This window comes from Lissotriton helveticus, chromosome 3_1 (assembly GCF_964261635.1).
Source record: "Lissotriton helveticus chromosome 3_1, aLisHel1.1, whole genome shotgun sequence".
NCBI classification, from domain to species: domain Eukaryota; kingdom Metazoa; phylum Chordata; class Amphibia; order Caudata; family Salamandridae; genus Lissotriton; species Lissotriton helveticus.
The window spans coordinates 1,691,407,644-1,691,435,275 of record NC_136061.1 but is presented as its reverse complement, the minus strand read 5'-3'; the positions used below and the strand labels follow the sequence as shown (position 1 = coordinate 1,691,435,275).

The window sequence follows — 27,632 nt, the reverse complement described above, 5'->3', positions numbered from 1 at the left end:
ATCATCCCAAAACTCCCAAAACTTTAGATGTTGGATTCATGGGAGATGGACCAACACCAGCTAGCGTTTTCTCTGTCCACACTGCTTGGCATACACCAATATACACTGTAAAAACAGGAGATGGCACAGGGACCATAGAAGAATGAGAAATTCATAATAAGGGCATAAGTGGGAAATTTTGTAGTCCTGTGTAGAACCTGGATGGTTCCAGGTTTTCCAAAGAAAGCACCAGAATTCTGCCTGAAGTCGATTCCACTGATGTTCATTAGTGCAAACTTATGGAAGATTCATCTTCCCATAAACATAATGTAGTTAAGTTTCCATGAGATTCATATCAGCAAAAGATAGGCCAAGCCACTACAAAAAGCAACTTCCAAAAATTCCATACACCTCAAATAAGTTTCAGTGAAACCTACTGAATACACAACTTCTCAAAATTACCAATTAATTAGGATTCTACAGGGTTAACCTCAGGAAAAGTGCCAGTACACTGGGGACACTATTTTTCGAAAACACTTAAAATCAAGATTGAATGGCATGCGCCTCGGAGCAGCTTTTCAAAACTACCCAATAATTAACATTCTGTGGAAGGTTCCCACACTCACTACGTAAATAAGATTCTATACCTTCCGCCTAAGAATTGTGTAGGAACACCTGCAAACTGAAGATGCAACTTTCCAAAAACAATTGTAAATTAAGTTTTTAAGGCATCTATCTAGGATTGTTAATTAGGACAAATTAATCAGGACCAGTTAATTAATATTTTAGGGAGTCCAACTAGGAACACCAAATTAGAATATGTAGCTTCCCAATCATATAGAATCAGTATGATTTTATGTAAGATTCAGTTTCCTAAACCAAATAGGTAATAAGGAATCTAATCGGTCAAACCAGAAGGGATATGTGTGCAACCATGGAAATGTACCGCTCGTAACCCCTTCTGTGCTCATGACAGAATGGTTTCTTCATGAACACAAGTGCAAGTGTGCTCATGATGGAACCATTCCCTCATCAGCACACTTGCAAAAAATCCCTCTGCTGTAAACAGCAGAGGGACTTCCTGTTTTCTTTTTTGCCTTGGGATGTGGGGAAGAGGTTCCTCCCATTTTGTTCTGCCATGACCAGTCTTTCTGCTATACAAGTAACCCCATCCTGGAAAGCCCACTAGGCACCAAGGATTTTGTTTTAATACGTAGGGGTGGGGGCTGCCCAGATTGGGCATGCCAATGCCCCCATCCCAAACAAACTTGCTACAGTCTTTCTGCCCCCCCCCAGGTGGTATATGAGGCAATAGCCCCTTATCTGCCCCTCGGGGGGGGCAGAAAGCCCACTAAGCACCAGGGATTTCTTCTTTTTTCAAAGTGCGGGATGGGGGCTGCCCAGATTGGGCATATCAATGCTCCCACCGTCCTTAAAGATGCCACAGACTTTCAGCTTCCCCGGAAGCAGTTGGGGGCAATAGCACCTGATCTGCGCAAATGACCCACTAGGCTCCAGGGATTACAATGGATTTTTTGTAGTTTGGAGTGGGGGCTGCCCAGAATGAGCATAAAAATGCCCTCAGCCCCCGTAAGAATAGGCACAGTCTTTCTGCCCCCACTTGGGGGCATATCGGTCTTTCTGCCCCCACTTGGGGGCATATCGGGGGAAAAGCCCCCGATCTGCCCCACCCCCAGGGCAGCAGAAGGCCACTAGGCACTGACCTTTTTTTTTTGCAATGTGTCTAGCTGTGGGTTTAGGGCCCTAGGGAAACCTAGCAAACCTGTATATTTGTCAAAACTAGACACCAAAGGGAATCCAGGATGGGGTGACTTGTATGGCTCTCACCAGAATCTCTTGCAAACCTCAAACTTTGTCACATAAAACACATTTTCCTAATTTCTGTGATGGAGATTTCTAGAATCTGCTTGGGTCCACAAAATTCCACCCACCCAGCATTCCACAAAGTCTCCTAATATAAATGGTACCTCACTTCTGTGGGGAGGCCTAGTGCCCGCAACAGGAAATGGCCCAAAACACAATGTGGACACACCACATTTTTACATTGAAAACTGACCCTTTTTGGGAAAATGCCTAGCTGTGGATTTTGAACCCTAGCTCTGACGGCACCTGGGGAAACCTAGCAAACATATATATTTTGAAAAACTAGACACCCAGGGAAATCCAGGATGGGGTTATTAGTGTGGCTCTCACCAGGTTCTGTTACCTAGAATCCCTTGCATACCTCAAACTTTGTAAAAGAAAACACATTGTCCCCACATTTCTGTGATGGAAGGTTCTGGAATGTGTGTTGGCCCACAAACTTCCACCAACCCTGCATTCTCCAAAGTCTCCTGATAAAAATGCTACCTCACTTGTGTGGGCGAGACAAGTGCCCGTGGCAGGGATGCGCTCAATACTTATTGTGGAGACATCAAAATGACCTATCACAAAACGACCTGGTTCTGCAAGTAGAGTTACCTGACTTTTTGGCCCTGGACTCGGCGGCCATCTAGGGAAGCCTACCAAACCCACACATTTCTCAAAGCTAGAGACTCGGGGGAGTCGAGGGATGCATGGCTTGCGTGGAATTTCTAATGTTTTCCTACCCAGATTCCCCTGCAAACCTCAAATTTAGCAGACATTTTTTTAATTTCTGTGTGGGAAAGTTGTAGATTCACCGGGGTGACTCAAGTTTCCTATCACCCAGGGTTTCCCCAGGTCACCCAATAAAAATGGAAACCCACTTGTGTAGGTGAGCCAAGCATCCGTGACAGGCAAGGGCCCAATCGTATTGTGGCGACATCAACATTACCTATCACAAAACAACCTGGTAATGCGAAAAGGGTTACCTGGGTTTTTGGACCCGGGCTCAGCGGCCATCTAGGGAAACCTACCAAACTCACACATTTCTGAAAACTAGAGACCCGGGGGAGTCCAGGGAGCCAAGGCTTGCATGCATCCCCAACTTTTTTTATGACATAGATCCCCCTGCAAACCTCCAATTTAGCTGAAAAAATGATGTTTTCTCAAATTTCTGTGTGGAATAGATATGGGATCACCAGGCTGACACAAATGTCCTATTACTCAGCGTTCAGCCAGGTCTCCCAATGCAAATGGTACCTCACCCTTGTGGGTGGCCCAAAACGTATTGTAGAGACATCAAAATTACCTATCACAAAACAACCTTGTTTCTGCAAAGGGGCTCACCAGGGCTTTTGATCCGGCGTCGGCGGCCATCTGGGGAAATCTACCAAACCCAGACATCTGTGAAAACTAGTCTCCCGGGGGATTTCAGGGAGGTACGGATGTGTGGACTGCCTTATGTTTTCCCAGCCAGAATCCCCTGCAAACCTCAAATTTCATTGAAAAAAATATTTTCTCAAATTTATGTGTGGGAAAGTTGTAGATTCACCGGAGTGACACAAATTTCCTACCAACCAGCATTCCCCCAGGTCTCCCAATACAAATCATTCTTGTAGGTGGGCCAAGTACCCGCGACAGGCAAAATCCCGAAACATATTGTGGGACATCAAAATTACCTATCACCAAACAAACCTGATTCTGCAATAAGGATTACCTGAGTTTTTGGCCCAGGCTCGGTGGCCATCTAGGGAAACCTACCAAAGCAACACATTTCTATAAACTAAAGACCCTTGGGGGTCTAGGGAAGCATGGCTAGCGATGATCCCCCAATTTTTCCCTACCCAGAATCCCTGAACAAATCACTTTTTCCAAACATTTTTGTGTGGGATTACTCTGCCAGCACAAATGTCCTACCACCGAGCATTCCCCTTGTTCTCTCAAGTAAAATTATACCTTACTTGTGTGGGTGGGCCAGGGGCCTCTGACCGGGAAGCGCCCAAAACATAGGGATTAAGAGTATAGCACAGTGAATTCTAAGCGCTACATTTTTTCCCCATTTTCCCCCCAAAAAACAAAATGTAGCTGTATTTTGGTTGATTTCTGTGTCCCCTCCAGCAGAATCCGTAAACCCTGGGTACCTTTAAAATCCCCATGATGTTGGAAGAAAAGGATGCACATTTGGCTTGTATACCTTATGTAGACAAAAGGTTACAGTGCCCTAAGCGCACACTACCCCAAATAGCCCAAAAAACTTAGCACAGGTGAAAGACCTAGCAGCAAAAGGGTTAAAGAACCACAGCTATACCAACTATAAATCTGTGTATTCCACCCTATGTGCGTCATAGGGCACACCTGTGTGGAAGATTTACCGTCCCAAAACAACTTACCCAGCATCCCAGACCCAGGAGGTAATGAAGATTTAGTTGCATCGACTTATGAAAGTCCTTGCAAAAACCAACTGGAAGATGCAGCTGCCAGAAAACACCTGATTATTAAGATTTTATAGGATTCCCTGAGGAGCTGTGTAGGTGCAGCCCACTGGAAGACATAGCTTTCCAAAACCACCCGACAAGGAGCAGCTTAAGTGCAGTGTTCTAGTCTAGAGCTCTTCCAAGCAAACAGGTCTAAACTGAAAAGACACCTTAGGAAGACACCCTTTAGCTACTTTGACGGGAGGCAAAAGGGATGGGGTGGGCCTGGCGGGATATGAAGTGATTACTGTGAGGTTTTTCGTGTGGGCTGGGCTAGCCATTGCTAGGAAGTTGAGCTCCGGTGAAGGAGATCTAAGGCACCATGTGAAAAAGGAAGGTGAGAGATGAGAACAAATAAGGTGTGCTGTTGGTACAAACATGGCCTACATAATCCAAAACTACTGAAGGTTTACCGTACCCAAATTCAACAAGAAAGTACATGTTTATGTGTTCATATTCTCTTTAAGTTAGTGACTGGTATCCATTGATATGTCAACATAAACTGGTGACTCATCAGTGTGTCCATCAGTGAGTAAAACAGCAGTTGCAGTGAAATGCAGACAGTAAATGACCAGTTTATTGCCAGCCAATGGTTACCACTCCTCATAGATGGATAGCCCTACCATCAGTGGAGTAGGTGAATCAAATTCAAATTCAAATTCAAATTCAAAATGCTTTATTCGGTATATAAAATATAACCATATAGAAGACAATAAAATTGTACATTGTAGTACGTTTAAGGAAATACAATTACCGCACTGTTAGAGGGCATGGGATTAGTCTCCACAGACAAAATAAATTTAAACATTTTACAGGTGTGCAAATTTCGCAATATAGTCAATCTTGCCTTTTTAGGGATAGTTATTTACGATAGTTCCTAAAAAATGGGTTTTGCTTCTTGTAGTCACATGACTGTAATTGAGGATCTCAGTCGCGGCCTAAGCAGGTAAGAGCGGTGAGGCGGTGGGGGCTGTGTGGCCGGATGGGGGAGATTTCGACAAAGGACGAGGGGAAATTATTTATTTTTCGTGGTTGTCTGTGGAATCCCCCTCAACCCAACCCCACCGCTTTACCTGCACGGGCCGGGCTGCAGGATTTACATCCAGGTTGTAGCGACAAGATGAAAGTTTAAAAACGTGTAGGAATGTCGGCCTAAGAGAAGATGCACCTTCATCTATGGAACGGAGATACATGGGGAGAGGTAATAGTTGGAAGGGGATATTGTTCTATGGAATAAGTCATGTTTTTTAGAGCTCAGAATTTTATTTATCTTTTACTGCATTCCCAAGTGCCATCCAAAGTTTGAGAAGTTTGTCATTTTTCATTTACTCATGACCACATTGGACTGCAGAAGATGATGTTCAAGCATCCCATAACCTTGGTACAAAATACTTCATAATACCGACAATTAGAACTAAAATATCTTGGAACTCTAGTAGGCGAATAATTCATGCACTAATGATGTGCTAAACCATGAAAATCTAGATGAAGGAAAGGGAATATGATTGATTATATGTGTGAACTATTTTGTTATGCTATGCGCTTAATTGCGATATTTCAAAGTAATAATGATTAACTATGTAATGCTAAAACAATAGCTGTAAAAATTATTTTGTCCTGATCTCAATACACAATTACAACGCATACACCATTACTAAAAATTTAACCTCACCCATTTTCTTTCTGATTTTTATTTTTAGGTCAGACATCTGTTTGATTTATCGGTGTTTGAAAATTTTCTATATGCAACCAATATAGATAACTCAATGGTGCTAAAAATAAACAGATTTAATCGCTCAGATGTTCAGCCTCTAAGAAGACAGGAAAAAGGCAGAGGGATTCATTTGTATCATAAAAGAGCTCAACCAACAGGTGAGAAATAACTTTCTGCCTGATGTATCAAAGTGTGTTACCCATTCTGTGTCTATGGGTAAATGTGATGGGAAAATGTGTTAGTACATTAAAGCCTTAATTGCACTCAATGATTATACATGAAAGAGAACTGATGAAGATGATTGGGGCTGATGATTGAGCTGAGAACCTGTGTCACATTTTTCCACATGAACAAACAAAGACGAAGTAAATTGTGTGGGAGTAGTTGTGAAGGAGGGAGTTTATCCATCTAAACTTTCTTACTCAGTAAAAAGGTTTCATATGAGAAACCATTTTCTGCCTATCCTATAAATGACCAAATCTTCAATTCACTTTCCTGTGTCTTACTGTGATATTTCTGCTCCTGCAGTGACTCCCCCATGTTGAAATGGCATGTCTTCTGATATGTAGTGAAGAAAATAAAAGTAATTCATGTTCAGCTAATTCTGTCTCAAATCCAAATAGAGGGCTTTTGTGTTAGGGGGCCCTCCCCATATAGGTGAATAGGCTCCTGCCCATAACTGAACAATGATAGAGTTGACAGATACCCTTCTAGAGGTCAATAAGTGGGACATCCGCCTAAATGAGGTGGTGGGATTATGTTTGCCATTTTGGGAGCACTGATGATTTAGAATGGGGCTCCTACTTCATTAAACTCTAAATTTCAAGCATATGGTACTTTTGACATCGAGTCCCACATCGGGTCCCACATCTAGCATTGCTTTACCTGACAAACATCCAACCATACAAAGCACCCACATCCCTCAAGAACTCACAGCATCTTGCGCTTTGCCATACATGATGAAGTGCTTTACCAAAAGGCACACTCGCCTACACCTGTACCTCCTCCCAACAATCAAACCCTATGTCTTGCATCCTTACCCTCATTCATAGCCACATGTACCTGGAGTCTTCCAACACCGACAACAAAAAAGGTATCCCTGGCGTCCTACCCTCAATGCCCACAGAATAAGTCCTGCCACTGTTTACCCTTCCTAAAATAAGCTCATACCAGTTATCATTCGCCACAATTCCATAATAAAAACACACATATATAGGTTTCTACTCCTATCCTTGGCAAACTCAATTGCGTGTGTCTTACAGCTCTCCCAGTTTCCGCAGCCTCTCCAGTGTTATGACATGGAGGAAGCAGAAGGGAGTCCCCCTCTCCTCTGCAGATCTCTGGGCCTCATTTATGAAAAGTGACGCATTGCTGCGTGAAAACAGCGATGCGTCACTTTTCATTGCGCCCTCCTTGCCACACCAATGATGCGTCATATTTACAGTATGACGCATCATGTCGCAAGGAGTTACAGATACGTCAGTATTTCTGACATATCTGTAGGCGCAAAAGTGACGCATTGCTGGAGTGTGTCACAAAAGTGATGTGAAAGGGCTTGCGTCAGTCTTACGCCTGCTGTGAGGCAGGCGTAAGATTTTCACGCATTTGAGTCCTAGAAGTGGCGCAGTGAAATCTCATAGATTTCACTGCGTCACTTCCATGACCCTTTCTTGTGTCAAAACGCCCCCCTTGCATACATTATACCTGGCGCAGGTATGATGTAGCGCAGGGGTTTACAAAGTGACGCATCTACCTAGATGCGTCACTTTGTAAATATGGCGCAACAAGGCGCATTTTTTACGCCACTGGTGCGTCACAAAATGTGACGCACCGGCGGCGTAAAAGTGACGCACAGCCTCATAAATGAGGCCCTCTGTGTTTTGGGGAGAGCGCTGGAGTTCAAAGCCTGTACCCCAGATGGATCTCACAACAGAGGAATGCTTTCAGAGAGAAAACTGAGGCTGGGCTTGGAAGGAAAGGGCGCCACTACTTTACCAGGCATTTTGTGGTAATTCAAGGGCATTGATCAATGGCTTTTGAATTACATAGTTGTCCTGCCAGGAAACTATCAATCAAAATGTAAATCTAATGACAAAAGCAATCAAAGAGAAACAAACACATTTATTTGTAACAAGATGAGAAAGCTGCTTAGTCAGGAGAAGGAGACGGACTGGGTGGCTATAATACTTTCCCTCTGACTTGCCTTTTTGTTTTATGTATTGCCAACTGCTTATCTGTATTTGTTCAAACATTAAACACTGTACAGCTATATGGTGACATTCTTGTTGGGACTCTTTTTATTGCACTGAATATATTATCTTAAGACAGGCTTTTGATGATGTTATCTTGTCTTGTCTGGTGTGGCTGTTTTTTTTGTTTTAGTCAGAAACCATGCCTGTGAAGCAGACCCATATGGAATGCCAGGGGGATGCTCGCACATCTGTCTGCTCGGCTCCAGCTATAAAACACGAACCTGTCGCTGCAGGACTGGCTTCAGCCTGGGAGGCGATGGCAGGTCATGCAAAAGTATGTTCAAACCATCAAATACCCTCATTTTCCAAAGCAAAATCAGAGCTGTTAGTTAATGCATGCTCATGTGGACACTCATCAGTTGAAATCCATGTTTGGCCTTAGTTTCATTGATTGGGGCAATAGAGTCCATCACTGCATATTTTTATTACATGAAACCCCTTGGGCCGCTATTTGTTTCCTTGTGGAGCGGCCATGTTTATTTGTGGCTTCTTTTTATTTAGCCATACAGAATAGAAAGTGGCAAGCAATACGACTGTATGTATATCTGTGCCACCATTATGGGCAAAGCAAATATATTCTTTTATACGTTTTTTTTTTTTTACAGATGTTTAGATTTAAAAAGAGGTGAATACGAGGGGCTACCGTTGTTTGCTCAGATTTCTAACACTCCTGAAGTTTTTGATAAATAAGTAGCAATAAGTTGGTCCAAATGTAGTTAAATCTGTGTGATACATGCCCACTGTCCCATGAATTTTACTCAGGGATCGGAATAACAACTTCTGAAGAGTTTACTGCACCTGCTAATTACAAGATGTGATAACGTCCACACCTTTGTAATTTACTCACGTACACATCAAAAGGTCAAGTCTGCTTATAGGTACTGATGGCAATGTCAGCATACTGCCAGAACATGCACATTTTGGTACTCATGGCACCATAATCTGCATGTTATGCTATTGTTTTGAAGGTTAAAACAAGAAATTGAAGGTGAACTTTGCCCCCACCCAATGAACTTCAAAGCCCAGGGTATTGGAGTTCGACAGAATGACATTCTCCACCTCCTCCTCGCCCTCCACCAAAGGACTAGTGGTCACGGCATAGCGTGCATTTTTAATAGCACAGACCATTTCGAAGCAGATTGTTTTCCTCGTTTTTGTGTGCATGCTTGAGAAAAAACGGTGTTTTTAATCTATTGGCTCTTAAACTGCAGACTTTAATAAATGTCCCTATCATTACCAACTACTGTCTCAGCAATTAAAAAAAGTCGAACGAGTTTCACGCCGAGGACCACATTATCCCCTCGTTTGTCATGTTTTTATTGCATGGACAGCAACAACCACAAAAGAACAACTAATCCAATGTCAGCTAATCAAGGAAATTATTTGCTTTTCAATTAATGTAACGCAACCTCTTGAAGAAGATATGTTCTGATTACAGGAAAGTTACATTTTCAGTATTGAATAAAAACACTAATTGTGCCAGTTAATTAAATAGTGGAATTAGGCAGGGTGAAAGAAGATTAGCCTGCTTTTGTTTCTTACTTGCGTAATCTTTCTTGTGCAGGGCCCAAGAACGAGCTGTTCTTGTTTTATGGAAAAGGGCGGCCTGGGATCATCAGGGGAATGGATTTGAATAACAAAGTAGCCGACGAGTACATGCATCCCATCGAGAACCTGGTCAACCCGCGCGCTCTGGATTTTCACGCTCAATCCAATTACATTTATTTTGCGGACACCACCAGCTTCCTCATTGGACGTCAGAAAATTGATGGCTCTGGCCGGGAAACCATACTGAAAGATGGTAAGTGAGGCGCGAGGTGATGAAAGAAGCAACTGTTTTTGACAATAATATAAAATATTGTTTAGGTCACTTTATTGTTTAGGTCACTTATGAATTGCGGCTGTTAATAATCACAGGTGCATACAAAGTAGCATCATTTGTATTGCTAGAATAGTTTGAATCTATAATACACAATAATTCTTATCCTAGGGCATATTGTTAACGAAGTGCATTTTTTAATAGTTTTCAGACAAAAAACATACAGGCACATGCATCAAGCTAGGGTTTTGCGAGTTCTTAATTGCGATTATTAAGGAATAGCAATGAGGGACTTGCAAAAGCCTATGCATGTAGGAATCGCTTTAAAAATAGCGATTTCTACACATACCTTATTTGTGAGTCGCAAATTGCGATTCGCAAATAAGCAATGGCTTCCCATTTATTCCTATGGGCCTACGGGCCCATAGGAATGAATAGGAAAATGCATGCGCAATTTGCCAGTTCCAACAGGTCCTCGCAAATTGCGCATGCAATTTCAAGGGTGCAAGGTGTCAAAATGACACCTTGGTGCACCCCTGAAATTGATCTGTGCAGATATGTTGCGCCCGGGAAACATCACTTACAACGCAACTTTTACCACGCAATGCTTTTACATCGCAGCTTTTACAACGCAAACCATTACAACGCATTGCGCTGGGGGCGCTCTAGGATAGAGAATATATTTAAGTTTACTATCCAACACCTTCCCTACTATCCACGGGGACTGGAGTTGGAATAGTAAATTAAATAATTCACTACCAGCGCCCCAAAGCACTATGCGTTGTAATGGTATGCGTTGTAAAACTTGCAATGTAAAACCATGCGTGGTGAAAGCATGCGTTGTAATGTCGTACATCCGTTGCGCGCACCCATGTCCCAAGGACATGTGTGTGTGTAACTTACAACTTTGAAAAATGCACTTTAGTGTATTTTTCAAAGTTTTTGTTAATTACCATGAAGTTCAAATTCATTGTAATTTGCGACCCCTTGTAGACTTCAAAGTGGTTCTTGCATTGCATTTAAGGAATCGCAAAATGCGATTCCGTAAATGCAATCACAATTTGAGAAATCTCCATTAATTGCATATTCTCAAATTGCGAGGGCCTTGACCCTTGATGAATCACAAAAGCTAATTTTGTGATCGCAAACGGACAAGTTTTGCGAATCGCACCGTTTGCGATCACAAAAAGCTTTGATGCATGTGCCAGTTAATGTATTGCACCAATATAAAACACATTTTTATTCAATATTTTTTAAGTTTAGCTGGCACTATGCTGAGGATTCGAATTGCTAATTGTTTTGTTTTGCAATGAGATTTTGTCTACTGAAAGCAGCTACATTTTCCTTGTGAATCACTGGGGAAAAATATGCAGAACTTGGTAGGGAATCAGATGTGGGCATGTTTCTCCCTAAACCGTATGTGTTATTTTCCCATACCAGAATTAACTGGATCCCTGGTAACAATACTTCCTGGGGCAGGGAAATAACACAGATTATTCTGCAGCACCCATAATGAGGCAGTACAGAAGTACAAAACTCCAATATGCTGTACAAGCTACCTGAAGGAAGTGATGCATTACTACCTCATGATCTACTACTACTAAGCTTATATTCTCTCTGTCTCTCTTTCTCTTTCTCTCTCTCTCTCTCTCTCTCTCTCTCTCTCTCTCTCTCTCAATATATATAAATAAATATATGTATATATATATATATATTTTCACTGAAAGAAAAGTTACAGGGACATTATAGTTAAGCTCACATTTCACTCATACAAAACTAAAAACCAGTAAAAATCAGCAGTTATAGTTACCTGAGCTAACTATAACTTACCACCTGCAATGCACTGCTTATGACCTGACAAATTACATAACTCATGACAACATCAGTAACATCACTGATGACATCTCAAATGACATCACTGATGACATCATCCAGTGAGTATACGTGTTTTGTAAATGTTTCTGAGACTTAAAGATATAGACCAAGCTACAGCATAAGTTAAATTACTATTATTTCTGTACTAGTAATTAGTCATACTATTGCTAACATATATCATCTGAGTGGCTGCGTGACTGTATCAGTGTGTGAAAGGCTTTGTGAGTGTTTGTACGGGTGAGGGAGTGGGTGAGTGAGTCTCTGTTTCAGTGTGTGTATAGGTAAGTGAGCGGATGTGTGTTACTATTAGTGAGTGAATGTCTGTCTGTGTGAGGGGCTGTCAGTATGAGTGAGTCGGTGTGTGAGTGGTTATATGGATGTGTGAATGGGTATGGAAGTTGTTCTGTGGGTGTGTTTGCAGTTGTATGGGTGAGTGAGTGGCAATGGCAGTGGCTCTATGGGTAAGTGAGTGGGTGTGTGAGTAGCTGTATTGTTGAGTGAGTGGCAGTGTGAGTGGCAGTTGGGTGAGTGTGTGGGTGTGTAAGTACCTGTATGGGTGAGAGAGCGGCTGTGTGAGTTTCTCTGTGGGTGATTGAGTGGGTGCTTGAGTGGCTGTAAGGGTGTATGAGTGGCTGTGTAGGTGTATGTATGTCTGTATGACTGGATGTGTGAATGGCTAAAGTGTTACATATGACATTCCTTCTTGAAGTACAATACTTCAATGTTTACAAAAGCTGCATCTACACTTAAACCTTGTGATTCCCACTCTGTGCTACACAGAGTGGGAATTACTAGTGCCACTCATATAAGCCTTTCACTAGCAAGAAACGTACAACACAACAGCCAATCTGCTACACGCCATCAATCTGATCAAATTTTATGGCCAAGTATTCAAGCTCATCTCTATTTGGGAAATTAATAAAATCAATTACTTTATCTATTACACCATTTACTAAACCTTCCTCTACATTATGGGTCAGAATTACTCAGCAGTTTTTGCTGCTACGTAAAGGCTTTTCTAATCCTGCAGTTTTAGAGACAAACCTCCAAAGTCTTACATTTTGCTTGAGGTTTATCTGTGAGTAGTATTGTGACTCCCTAATATTCCATTTTATCAATAGGTGCAATTTCCAAAATATCTTCTTTCTCCTTTTATAGTAATTGTTCATTAAACTTGGAGAACTCTTCAAGTATTGGCATTCAACAAACTATAGACTTCGTTCTTCAATGAAATTGTGCATTAGTTAAGCTGCTGTCATATTAGATAGAAATAGTTTTTTCATAAGTTGACTTTCCAATGCATGTTTCCTCTCTTTTGTTAGAACTCCTATGCTAATGTTTCCAGTATTTCTGCATAGGTGACATCAGATGCTTGACACATATGTTTCACTAGTTCCTTGTATTCAAAGTTTAACCAAAGATGTACATTGCAAATGCTTCCCAGAGAAATCTTTATTTCGTTATGCACAAATGTTTTGAAAACAGGTTGTCATCTATGGGGGTGAGTTACAGTAGATCACCAAATACAATCAAATGATTTCTTCCAAACAGCACATCGTGGCTTGTTCTCACAATCTGCTGCATTCTTAAGTGTATGAATGCAAGCATTAAGTTGGATACCATGCAGACCTCATTAATTGTTAAAAGCTTCAGTTTATTCAATACTCTTCACACCTCATGGCAATCTTCACCTTCAGTGTATTGTCATGTTAAACAGGCAGCAATAGTACACAATATAAAGTAATCCCTTTACTGTTATGCGCAGCTAATTCTGTTGGGGCTGTCCCTACACATGAGACATTTGATTCTGTAGTCTTCTGTAGATAACCAGTGAGAACTTTAATTATGAAGCTTTTTTCAGTGCCACCTTGGCCATCAATTTACAGTAATATTGGTTTGTACGAAGAACAATCACACTGTTTCCCCTCGTGGAGAAATCCATGTTCTATTTTATCTTAAACCTCATTCTAAATTTCTTTTTTTTCGTTGTTCAGTTTTTCCACTAAGTGTTCAAAATCCATAGTTTCCTCTCCTGCTTGCTACATTGCAGTCTCTACCTCATTCATAGCTATAGCTATTTAATTTTGAACAATTGGTTCTCCAAGAGGACCTTGACTCACCGGTGCAGAACTTTGGCAGCTTTGTGAACTCTCTTTTCCTGTCTCAGTAGTGGTAGTTTCTCCTGTACAATCTAATATTTCAACAGTTGCAGTTAGGTTGCAAAAATTGAGCACTCAATGATGCCTTTCAGAGCACTGAATGACCCTTCATACCAGTCATAGTGTACAAATAATTCTGAGTCAGCACACCATGGCTTAAACAAATGCAAACATGTACGTAGGAAACTTTCTTCTCTCTGAGGTTTGGCAACCAAGCTTTGAGTGGTTAATTAGATTCCCTTTGTTGTGGCTCACCCAACAACCATCATATCCAAGTACTCCATATCTTCATTCTTCTATGTTTTAGGTAACGTTAATTCTATATGTGTAGTGCTGAAGTACTTCGTAGAGACACATGTTTTGAAGAAAAGAACTCTTTCTTGGATAGTATGTATCCACCATGTTTTTTCTCAGAATATCTCTACTTTCCGGATCGAATTCTGTGAGATACTGCATTTCTAGGAAATACTTGATTACTCTATTGTGATTGCTTGCAAGGCCTTGGCTTAGCCACACAATTCCTCTTGACTTGGAAAACAAATTAGCCAAGCTCAACTTGTCCGAGCATTCATAAGAACCTATAGCTCTGTATGAAAGCATTTTAAGCTGATGCTGTACAAATCCTTGGAAAGAATCTTTCCTGAAGAAATCTCGTCACACATCTCTTTCATCTCTGTCTTCTCTGATTGTGTTATATACAAAGTCATGTAGCGAGCAGCAGCAATGGAGTTGTCTGCAACAAATTGTAGATCCTTATTTGATTAGAATCATAGGGTTGTAGTCAGTGATATAATAGGAAACATTTGTTCTTCTAAGGTTGTTTGTATTTTTTGGTGATTTCTCTGTCAGGGTGTTAGACATGGGGTCTGTAGTTGGCAGTGGTTTGTACCCTGTCCAAGTTGGGACCATCCGTCTAGTCAGGGTATGAGAGTCACACAGCTAAGATAACCCCTGCTCACCCCCTTGGTAGCTTGGCAGGAGCAGTCAAGAATGTCTCAAAGGCAATATGTAAAGCATTTGTTCACACACACACAGTAACACAGTGAAAAATCTACAAACGGAGTTCATACTAGTTTAGAAAAATAACCAAAATTTATCTGAATAAAAAAGGACCAAACGAAACAAATCTAGCATTCACAAGTAAAGATATCAAAGGTTAAATCAGTTCAGTCCATAGAAATCTAGGAATGCATCACTTTTAGCACAAAGTACCTCGTCCAAGTTTACTCAGTGCATACCTTAATTCACCCCTAAGGTAGGCCTTAGGCCTACCTTAGGGGTGACTTACATGGAGTAAAAGGGAATATTTGGGCCTGGCAAGTGGGTGCACTTGCCAGGTCGAAATGGCAGTTTAATGCCGTGCACACAGACACTGCAGTGACAGGTCTGAATCATGTTTGCATATCTACTCATGTGGGTGGCAAAATCAGTGCTGCAGGCTCATTAGTAGCATTTGATTTACAGGTCCTGTGCACACCTGGTGCACTGTACTAGGGACATACTAGTAAATCAATTACGCCAATAATGGATAAACCATTCCCCAATATATTTTAGACAGAGAGCATATGCACTACAGCAATGGTTAACAGTGGTAAAGTGCCCAGAGTCCTAAAGCCAACAAAAACAGGTCAGAAAAAATAGGAGGAAGAAGGCAAAATGTTGCGAGAAAACCGCTGCAAAAAGGGTCAGGTCCAATACAGGGTATGTCTGATTGCAGACCAAAAGCTGTCGGCTCTTCTGTCTGGGATGACAGGTCGTGGGAATCCAAAACGGCATCTAGTGGAAACAAATTCTTTGCATCTGTTTTTTTGATGACAATGCTTCCTACATCTATGTGTTTGAAAACGTAGAATTTGTTGTCTCACGCCCTTGCCATCTTCTGGGATGGCAGATGTCACGTACTGTTGTATGAAAGACAAGACAGACTCATAAATGTCTGTTCCAAATTTTGGGGCCTCTTTTACCCATAACAGCATGTGAATATGTGGAGCACCTCCAGCTTGGTACTCTAAGAACCAAAAGAAATCAGTTACTTGGCCAAGAGGAGGATTAGTTTTGTTACAGATAAAAGCCGTCGTCGCTTGAAACCAGCAGATAAAATATCTGCAAACATTTGCAGGGTCCATTGAGCAATGTTTATTGGCTGTCTTCAGATTGATGTCTTTTATTTTTGAGTTTGCTTCTTACAAGATTTCAAGGAGTTCATTCAATGAATACTCAGCACAAATGAGTATTAGAAACCAAATAGGTGCTCCTAGGTTGCTCAACACGCATTTCAGCTCACTGTGACGATAATAACAATATTCACTAGAGCCAGGTTGGCACACCATTAAACTAATCAAGTAGTATTCCTGGTTTTCATCTTTTCGTTGAACTTTGTCAATGGATTCTCTTGCTGTGATATTTTGCAGATTCACTTCTGTCTTATGTTATGTTATGTTAAATTAAATTTATTAAGCGCACGTACGCCCATAGGCTTCATGGCGCTGTGAAAAACTGGCACAACATAACATGTAACAGAAAAAAAGGAGACGGGATTAACTAAGGGTAGGCTTGCTTGAAGAGCCAAGTTTTAAAAGCCTGTCTGAAGGCTAACAGATCTTCATGGAGCCTTAACGGCAATGGCAAAGAGTTCCACAGGGAGGGGGCCAAAAAATGGAAAGATCCACCTCCTTGGCGTTGTTTCCTGATTCGCGGCACCACTAACAGGTTCTTTTGACCTGAACGGAGAGCGCGAGAGGGAGTGTAACTAACAAGCAGGCAGCTGATAAATCCGGGACCCTTACCTTGTAGAGCCCTGAAGATAATGCATCCTGCTTTAAAAGCTGCTCTCTGCGCTACTGGCAACCAGTGGAGACTGGCCAGTCCTGGTCTAATGGACTGCCACTTAGGGATCTTGCAGATCAACCTGGCCGCTTGGTTTTGGACCAGTTGAAGTCTCTTGAGCTGCCCCGCTGGAAGACCCAAGTACAGACTGTTGGAATAGTCCAGACGGGACAACACAAGAGCGATAATGACCTGAATCAGAGCAGGGTGGGTTAAAAGGTGGGCGATCTTCTTAATCTTGCGAAGTTGAAAGAAACTTGCAGATACCACAGTCCCTACCTGATTTTTGAGCGATAGATCTTCATTAAAAGAAATTCCAAGGCTCTTAACTGTTTGGGACTTAGCCGGGGGGTCACCCATTTCTGGAGGCCAGAAATGTGGTCCCCAGTACAGTGCACTCTTCCCAGGCAAAATCAATTCAGTTTTGCCTGGGTTGAGTTTTAAGTGATTTAGGCCCATCCATCTCTGAATGTGAACCATGGTCTCCCGAAATTCGGTGACCGCGCCAGGTGTGTCTAAACAGAAGATCAATTGCAGATCATCTGCGTAGTTAAAAATTAAGGCTCTGAACTTTTTTAATGAGAATAGCAAGGGTCGTAAATACAAATTAAATAAAAGTGGGGACAGAGACGAGCCCTGAGGGACTCCACATTCATTTTTGATTTTAGGGGCTGTAAAGGTTCCTAATCTCACTGCCTGGGTGCGTTCCGAGATAAATGACTTCAGCCATCTAAGTGCCGAGCCTCTCAGGCCAGCCTGTTCGACACGGTCGACCAAGATAGTATGGTCGACCGTGTCGAATGCGGCCGACAGGTCAAGAAGTACCAGTGCTTGGGGAATGTCCTTGTCTGCATTGCATCTTAGTACATTCTGGACCGCCAGTGTCACCATCTCGGTTGAGTGCCCCGGTCGGAACCCAGCTTGATTAAGCTCCAGGTATCCAGTAGATTCAATGAAGTGAGAGAGACAACTAGCAACATGTGCCTCCAGGATTTTGGAAAGGAATGGCAACAAGGATATCGGACGATAGTTAGAAGGATCAAGAGGATCAAGACCGGGTTTTTTGATCAGGGGAATCAATAGAGCATGTTTGAACCCTGCGGGGACCTTTCCCTGGTCAAGAGAGTCGTTGAGCAAAGGGAGGATCCCATGAGGAATAGAGTGCCCAATCTCTGCGAAAATGTGGGGTGGGCAAATGTCATCGGGTGAACCAGACTTGACCCGTGCCAAGAGAGTGGAAAAGATTTTAGGGTCTATGGCAGGAAGGGTATCTAATGTAATAGGGTTATTAAAAATATCATCCAAAGGGGACGATTTAGGAGAGCTAGCAATGTTGCGTTTTATAGTTACAATCTTTTCTCTGAAAAATTCATTCAGAGAGTTACACAACTTCTGGGTAGGAACTATTGAGAGAGCTGTCCTGTCATCGTCACAGAGCTCATTGACTATATTAAAAACAACTTTAGTTTTGTTTGAAGAGGTTAAAATTTTTTGGGAGAAGTAGTTGGATTTATGTTGGAGCAAGATTTTTTGGTACTCCTTTCTTGCGGTACAGTACACTATCCTGGCTTGTCTTGAGAATGGATTTACTACATAAGATAGGCCTGACAAGTCAATCTCAAATAAAAGGTTCAATATATAGGGAATATACTGGTGAAATCTAGAATCTTCTGAGTATAGTCTAGTTGATCTATACTCAGCTTCTGGTATCTGTACAGGCCAGTCATCACACCCACCACCTATTCTTGTGGGCATAAGATGTAGAACAAATTGAACTTCTAAACTTTTCTCATCAAACACTCAAGGCAGCTTCTCTTTCTTCTTTTATTTGAAAGAGATCCATTGCATCATGACTAATCTCTTTAAAATGCAGAGGGTGGAGACTGTTGCGTTCATAAATTTCTTCCAATCGGGATTGATCCACCTTTTTAATTTGACCTCTGGATGATAATGTATCACCCTCCATAAGGGTTATGTCTTGAAGAGCATCTACATTTTTTTTATAATAAATGTTGTTTTCTACCACATATAATGTTGCTTTCTTTACTTTACTGACATCCACTAACTCCTGCCATATTTTTCTATTCTTAGTAGGGACACCATTCACTATAATATTAAGTGCTTCTTCCAAAACTCTCAGCACCCTTACAGTATCAATATTCTGCTTCAAATCTAATGGCGAGTACACAACTCTATCTTTAAGACTTTTCTTTAACTCTGTTGGATGTAACTTCTGTGTCTTTGGCTCCATACAAACTATATCTTGGAATGGATGTATGCACCGTGTTAGAATTGATTCATAAACATTTCAATCTTGTAGTTCTTGTGGGATTGGAACTCATTCTACCTTGTTACGAACTGCTCTAGTGGACATTCTATTGTCCTCCAATTTATCATAACAGTACTTACACATAATATGTCCTGTGGAACAATCAAAGCTTTCCTCTACAAATAAATAAGCTGCAAATTCTCGCTACTTATATGTGTTTACTTCTTCAGCTTACAGAGACACAACCCCATAACAAGTTTGAGTTTTGGAGTGAATGAGTGATTGAGTCAACAACTTATACAAAAGTGGTCCAGTTTCTATTATCTTCTTGAAAGTTGTTAACACTAATACCTGTATTGTGTTCTGAGACTCCTGGATGATACCAAGTCCTCATTTTCCCTACACCTCTCCTCAGGATCAAATAAACAAAGCTGAACATCATCACAAACTCATTTTACCTCTGCTACTGTACCATGCAGAAGAATTCTATTCAATTCTCCTAACCATAAGGCAGGAGTTTTACACACTAAAGTCTCCTAACTAAAGTTTGCATTTCCAAGTGGTGTACAGCTAACATTCTGAAAAGCTGAAGGGTACTTTCACACACTTCATTTGATGGACATGCTAGTGAGTGTCCCTGTAAATTAATATGTTTAATTGCTTTGCATGGATCTAATCCTTGCAACATAGCTATGTTCTGTGTTTGACTTCTGCAGGAAAACATTTTTAGGAAATGTCTCAACATATCAATAGATTCCTGCCAAATAGTACACATACTGCTACAGTTCGACTTGTATACAAGGGACCTGTCTACTCCTTCCTTGTACCTCTTCAGCTATTACTTCCTTTCCATTTCTAGAAACCATCACTTCTTTAGGAATAGGAGTAGCATCTTTAATCTCATAACAACGTCCAGATTCATCAACTGCATGCACTGTTATACTTCTTCATAATTGTTATTAGATTCCTAATTACTCTACAACGGAACATTCTAACTCTGATTTCCTTAAACTGTCTTTGACTTCTATTTAAAGTCTGTGCTTTGTTTGTATGATTTTTTACTCTTCATATCATTCACTTTTTCTCCTGGTCTTAAACTTTGGTTTTTTTTTTTACTTGATTTTGCTCTTTTTCCAGTTGTACAGATACAATTTTAAGAAATTACTTTGTCCTATTACCAGTAGCTCTTTTCACTGTCACCAATTTTGCCACGTTTTGCCCCTTTTGTTTCTCAGTTGTGAGGACATAGTTTCCTTGTCTCAGTTTCTTTCTTTTCTCACTTTTGGATGGCACTGTAACTTTTTGTAGTTAAGTAGAAATTGATGTCTGAAAAGAAAAAGAATAACTATACTTAACTTTTCATTATGTGGTGTCAGATACTAAAGTACCAATATACACAGTTATATTATAGTAATATCGCTAACATGACTATTAATTTGCATGTGTATGTCCCTATATCTGTCTCTGTATCACTGTATATAGTAATCAATCAATCTTTACATTTTAAAAGTGTGCTACACACCAATGAGGGTCTCAAGGCGCTGGGGGGTTGGGGGGAGGGGAGCTGCTACTGATCGAAAAACCAGGTCTTGAGAAGTCTTCTGAAGGCCAGCAGGTCCTGGGTCTGTCGTATGCCGGTAGAGAGAGTGTTCCAAGTCTTGGCGGCGAGGTAGGAGAAGGATCTGCCGCCGGCGGTGGTTTTCCGGGTGCGTGGAACTGTGGCGAGGGCGAGGTTGGCAGAGCAGAGGCTGCGGGTGGGGGTGTAGAAGCTGAGTCGGTCGTTGAGGTATGCTGGTCCGGCATACCCAGTGAGAGTTAATCTCTCACTGGGTATGCTATCTTATCCATTACTCTGTTCCTGTGTATCTACCCATTTAAATGAATGCTTGTCTCAAAACTTTCCTACCTATCTCAGTTTCTCTATGAGGCCATAAGAAACATAAATTTGCTAGTATGTGACACTCTGTTTTTGTAGTTCCATCGCTCACTAAGTGTGTATAAAAGTGGCTGAATGAATACAATGCATGTTCAGCTCCCTGTGAAACCTTGAACAAGACATCTAGTTCAACTCCTTCTGTTAATTCCTCAATCATTATCCAAGAGTTGGCGTTTTACAATTTCAGCCATCTCAATGATGTTACCTATATGTCTAGAACTATGCCTATACTCTGTCCTATTGTGGCAGGTCCGGAAGAAATAGTTGACATGTCCATTAATTCTTGGAACCTGGCAGAGATTCATGCCACACTCACCGCCCCTGGGTGGCTTGCTTTTGTTGGAGGTAATGAAACTTGCATTTTCCAAGATACATGGGCTGTGGATAGGATATTTATAGATGGCAGCACTAGATATAGTGTGGAAGCATTGGCTCCAAAGAGATCAGGTAGAGCCAGTAGAAGCCTAGCTATTTTTGTAAATTTTTTTACAGCTTGTACCTACAAACAGCTGCCAATTGAATCATATGATTTAATGGGATTCAGTTTAACTTTTCTTTGGGACAGATTCTGACTGTTTTACATTTTTATACTAGGTCTGTCCCCTCAGGTACTGCTTCTCCAGTCTTGACCCTGCTCGACAATATGAATTGTACCTGCCAGCCTCAGACTAATATTATAGATACTGGGGATTTTAATACCACATTAGAACATCACCCTCTAATTAATATTCTTATGGAAGGGGAAGATGAGCTGTGGGGATACCTATCCTGACCCACAAATCTCATCGTCGTCACTACAGTAATCTGGCTTAGGGTTCTCGAGGACAGTAAATTGCACACAAAGATCTACAAGCTATTTGTGCATTATCTTACGGATATTGAAAGCACATCCCCTTTGCCTGAGTATGTCCTAGCAACACATAGGGAGTTTTATGGGGCACTGATTTTTAACAATAACATCTGGGAATAAACCTTTTGTGAGGAGGAAAATAGGATGATTTAATCATGGGTGGAAAAAGCAAAGCATGAATTGAAGACTGGCATTGGAGAGGGTGTCGTCTAGAACTGGTCATAGCACAGTAATAGGTATAGGAGTGCTCTCACCCGAGCTAAGCACTACTGGGCTGATAAAAACCAGCAGGATCTACTGGTGGCCCCTGGAGCAATGATGGTCGCTCCTTTAGGAAAATGAGCGCCTAGACAGTGTCACTACTCCACGATACGATATTTAGCCCGAGACTTGGTTCCGCCACTTCATCTGCACCGGGAGCACATTATCAAGCATTAATATTAATATGGATCTGGCCTTTAATCTAGATGACACACTCAAGTCTATTGACAGATTAAAAATCGCGAAGGCACCAGGGCCCGACTGGATACTCAGTGATCTGTACAAATTAAAGCACTTGGTATGGGCCCCATACATTAATCTGATGTCCAATGCTATAGTGGATGGAGGAGACATTCCAGAGACTTTGAGGGGGAAGAGAGATAATTGCTATCCACAAGAAAGATGCTTTGGTCCCCTCCAATTACAGACGAATCAGCTTGATAGAGAACCTACAGAAAACATTTTGTCAAGCAAGTTTTAGATAAATTACATAAATGGATGGATGACAATGAGATACTGTCACCCTATGAAGTGGGCTTCCATATAAAAACATGCACATGCGATCAGATCTTTGAGCTTAAATTACTCACCAGGAAGTACGTGCTGCTTAAAAAACAAAAACTGTATGTTGAATTTGTGGATTTACGAGCAGCCTTTGACATGGTGCCTCAAGAATTACTCTGGAAAGTCTTACTAGGGCTTGGTGCACCCAGCAATCTGGTAAATCTATTTGCACTGTAGCACAACGGGAACAATGCGCAGGTCAGATGGGGAAACGGGGCAAACTAACTAGCAAAATCCCTATTCGGCACGGGGTGCATGAAGGTTGCATGCTCTCACCAACCCTGTTTTCCCTGTATGTAAACGAGGTTGTTAACATCCTAAGGGACTGCGAAAATTACACTCTGGTCCTAAATTGAAATAAGATACCAATCCTGCTATTTGCAGATGATTCCTTACTCATTTTGAGATGTCCCATGGGACTACAAAACCTATACATTTTTGGCTTTCTCCGAATTAAGGGGCATAGAATTGAATGCAGAGAAAACTAAGTTCATGGTTTTTGGGAGGGCCAAAGCCAAATCACAAACAGTGAGGATCCATGAGAAATCCATCGAGAGGGTATCCAGTATTGATTACCTAGGGGTGAGGCTCGCCGATTCGTTTAGTTGGGGACCTCAAGTCAACAAAAGTTACCTTACCTTGTGCAACAAATCAAAATCTATTCTTCGATTTCATAAGTGGATTCAGTACCAGTCACTTACCCCTGCCCTGGAGGTTTATCGGGTGGAAGCCCAGTGCACTGCACTTTATGCAGCAGAGTTATGGGGTCACTTAGATACACACAGGCTGATGGTATGTACAAATTCGTATTTTAGATCTCTTATTTCTGTTCCAGTTAGTATTCCACTGATTCCACAGTTTTTCAATCTCGGGATAAAGAGAATCACTAAAACCCTTGATGTACTGGCTGCGCTTATGGTCAAAACCTGAGCAAACTGACTATTGCGAACCATTGAGGGAAGTCTTAAAGATCAGCCGTGCAACTTGGTGCAAGACATTAGGATTGGCTAAGCTGTGGGGTAGCCCCAAGAAAATAAGCAAACAAGATGCGAAGACCAAGTACTGGTCCTGTGTGATAGATTCTTATGCTACTAATACGACCTCAGGGCGCTTAACCACTCAGTTTTTAATCATTAAATTATGCCCTGGGTTTAAGCCTTTTTACACCTGATCTCGCCACCAGTGGCCAAAAGTTTGTACATGAGGTTTCGTCTGGGCTATCTGCCTTTAAGATCCTTTACCACCTGGGTTACCGACCATGACACATCTGTGTGCCCTGCCTGGGGTTTTCTAACAAGTATTCCCCTCTTGGTGGTCAACATGTTTCTGCCTATCAGTGGACCCCAGAAGGGGTTCCAAGCCATTCATCAGGACCTTTAATGGTTAAGTCACTCTGTTAAATGTGCTCTTATGAAGCCAAGATCAAAAATAAATATTCTTGATACTGGCCCCTCAAGGATCGAAAGAGCCAGGTCAGTGGCCTGAATATGTGGGACAGTCCACCATCGTTCTGAGGAAAAAAGGAAAAGGAGAGAAAACAACAAATAAGCATTCCCTTCTCACACAGTGCTTGTTCAGTTTAGAGGGGGTGCACAATTATTTATAAAGTGATTTAAACTATTGTCAGTTCCATTTGTCCAAGACTACATAGTGTGCAGTCAAACATACATCTATTCAAAAGCACTGATTCATCCTTGCAGGCAATTCCTATACTCTGTGATGGATACCTTTCCTCTTCAAGGAGTCAGTTGTATCCACCGTCAAGCCACTAGGTACATCCAGGAGTGCTCCACTGAAAAGCAAATCAAGACAAGCAATAGGACCTGGCTGGTTCTCTGTTTACTCATTCATGGTATTGAAGACATAAATTTAACATGAACAGTCTGTGCAGTAGCGGCCAGTGGAGGGAGTGCCGTGGGGCAGTGGGAGGGGAAGTGGCAGGGTGGGGGGTAGTAAACTCCGCTCACGGCAGACTGGAGTAATGTAAAATGCCAAATGCGTTTCAGCGTGCGCAATGAAATTAGTTTTATTTATTTATTTGTTTACATTTCTCTGGCCGGCCATGACAGGAGTTTACTACCCCTCGCCCTGCCACTCCCCCTCCCTGCCCCACTGCCCCATGGCACTCCCTCCACGGGCCGCTACTGAGTCTGTGAACCACCTAGTGACTATCACCATTGTAATCAGGTACTCCAACTTGTGTCTAACAAACAAAACTCTTTGGCAGTAGCATTAAGGAGAGAGACAGCTATGCCTATCCATCTACTGTTGTGGTATTGCAATAGAGAAATGAAACAAAGGATATCAATCAGCAGAAATGCAAAGTCTCATATATGAGTCACACTGGGGAGGCTTTTATAATGGCACAGACACTTATGGGCAGTCAAGTGATCCTTCATAGAAGTTGTGTAATGTATAAAAGAGAGCATGGCTGCAGCCTTTTAGTATAAACTTTCCCTGAAATAAAAAAGCGTAGTTGTGTCCCTGATAAACATAAGGAGACACGCATGCAGCATGTCTGTTAATCAGGGTGTAAGCTCTCTGGTTGGGGAGCAAAAGGGTGCATGAATAATCCCCCTGTGATTTAGAACGTCCAGTGTAAAATTGCTACCCGAGGTGAATCAATGAACCTGTGGTGTCCCCCACAAGCGGGTGGAAAAATGTTTGTGTATTGTGCTAGTTACATAAAGCATAAACCCCCGCGTGATTTAAAACATCTAATGTTGTATTGCTCTTCTGAGGTGGATCAATGAACCTCTGGTATACCCCACAAGAGGGTGGAAAAACGTGTGGGTATTGCGCTAGTTACATAAAGCAACAAGAGTATCCCGAGAGTTTAGTCTTACCGGTCACAGGGTGCCGCAGTACTTCCCGGAGTTACAGCGAGGGTGGAACCAGCGAGTGCCAGCAGCCATTATCAAAGCGCGGGGGAGGGATATGCCCCCAACATGTAGTGTACGTTACAGTTGTCTGCGTGTGGATCACATGGTGCGTGCGCCGTCCAACTGGTCTATGGGAAATGTGGTTTGACTAGAGAGGAGTCCCTCTTCAATTCCCATACTCAGTGTTAGGCTTTACATGATGGACTGCTCCTTGCAAAAACACAATACCAAGAATTTAATAATTTACCAGACACAGGATAGCGCACAGATAAGTAATCAAACCATGTTTGCCCCTACACAACAAAAGACAGTTCTTAACAGGAACAGCATACTCCGAGCAGCGTTCTCTGACAAGAAGTGGGTTTCATTCTCGAGCGAAACAACGTTTTTGTGTCCCTAATGTAGACCCTTAGGGTCATGAGGATACAGTGGATGCCCATATCCTAGAGGATCAGGTTCTTGAAGTAGCACACACACCCCAGGGTCTAAAACATAATAGAGAGGAAAATAACAGGGAGTAAAATAACAAGGGTGCAGGCAATCTAAGCCAGTGGAGTCCATTCATCTTTATAAAATGATGATGATTATAAAGAGCCTTTGTGTGTCATACACCTGGTCTGTTGTATCAACGAGGCCCGACTTAATTCTACCCTCATATATCCTAGAAGAACTACACTCTATCACATGCTTCTAAGGGGAAAGTCTAAGGAGCGAAACAGGGGCAAGGCAGTCATTTAACCCTCGGCTATCACATCTTCAGCCCAACGTTGTTCTCTATAAAAGAGAACTGACTCCTAATTTCCCATGGTGGGTGTGTGGTTAGGTTTGTCTAATATCAGCCTGGTGATATAGTTCTTAGTGTAGGCATGCTCCCAAAAATGCCTAGTCAGTTTCGTGTTGTTTTCCTTACACCTCAAGGAGCTGCGGTGTTCAACGATCCTTGTACGGACTTTGCGTGTTGTCATCCCAATGTAATCTAATCTGCATGGGCATCTCAACAAGTATATTATCCCTTCTGTGTTGCACTTTGTGTGTTTATGAAGTTCCCATGGTGTCTGTAGGCCAAAATCAATCTGAATTGTTGTTATTGGTTATGAACATGCTGAACAAGAAACACATGGGAAATGTCTCCTCACCTGTGGTAGAGACCATAGTGTGTTCTGTCTCAACGGGGTCTGTTCTGTTCGTGGTCTCATATGGACTACTATGTCTTTGATGTTCTTACTGCGTTTATGTGCAGAGAGAAGTTTGGTCAGAGTCTTTTCTCCAGTGTTAAGTATGGGCCAGTTTTTTTCACAATCCTCTTAACTGTTTTGGTCAGGTGACTGTAAGTCCCTACACATAATAGTCTATTGTCACGATGTTTGATGTGTGTCTCTAAGGGTACTACTCTACTGTTATTTCTGGCCCACATGGCTGCTCTGTTGATTAAATCTTCTGGATATGCTCTTTGGGATAAGTTAGTTCTGAGTGTTGTTGCATGTTTTTCAAATATTTTCACTTCAGTACAGTTCCTCTTTAATCTTAAGATTTACCCTACTGGCAAATTATCCCTTAGTGCACAAGGATGGAAACTCTAGTAACTCAGAAGGGAATTTCGAGTCATGGGCTTTGTGTATTATTCTGAGTGAATTCTGCCATCTTTGGGGTATAGAAAGAGATCCAGGAATGGTAGGGACTCACTACGGTACTCACAGGTAAATCTTAGATTTGGTTTCCTGGTGTTCAGCCAGTCTGAGAATATGCAGAGTGTCTCTGTGTCGCCTTCCTGGATCACCAAAATGTCATCTATATACCTCTTCCAGATTTTTAGATTCACAGTGTATGGATTGTTTGGAGGGCATATGCATGTTGTTTAAAAATTGTGCATATACAGATTTGTCATGCATGGAGCAAAGGTGCTCCCCAT

The 27,632-nt window shown here is 41.8% G+C and overlaps 1 protein-coding gene across 1 annotated transcript in view; it reads left to right on the top strand.

Annotated features, from left to right (window-relative positions):
* Positions 1-27,632, top strand: part of LRP1B (LDL receptor related protein 1B) — a 3,812,342-nt gene that overhangs the window by 1,423,197 nt on the left and 2,361,513 nt on the right. Inside the window, exons 9-11 of the mRNA XM_078683424.1 lie at positions 6,017-6,188; positions 8,413-8,556; positions 9,847-10,083. Of these exons, the coding sequence (XP_078539550.1) occupies positions 6,017-6,188; positions 8,413-8,556; positions 9,847-10,083 (553 nt within the window). The remainder of the gene's footprint in view (positions 1-6,016; positions 6,189-8,412; positions 8,557-9,846; positions 10,084-27,632) is intronic.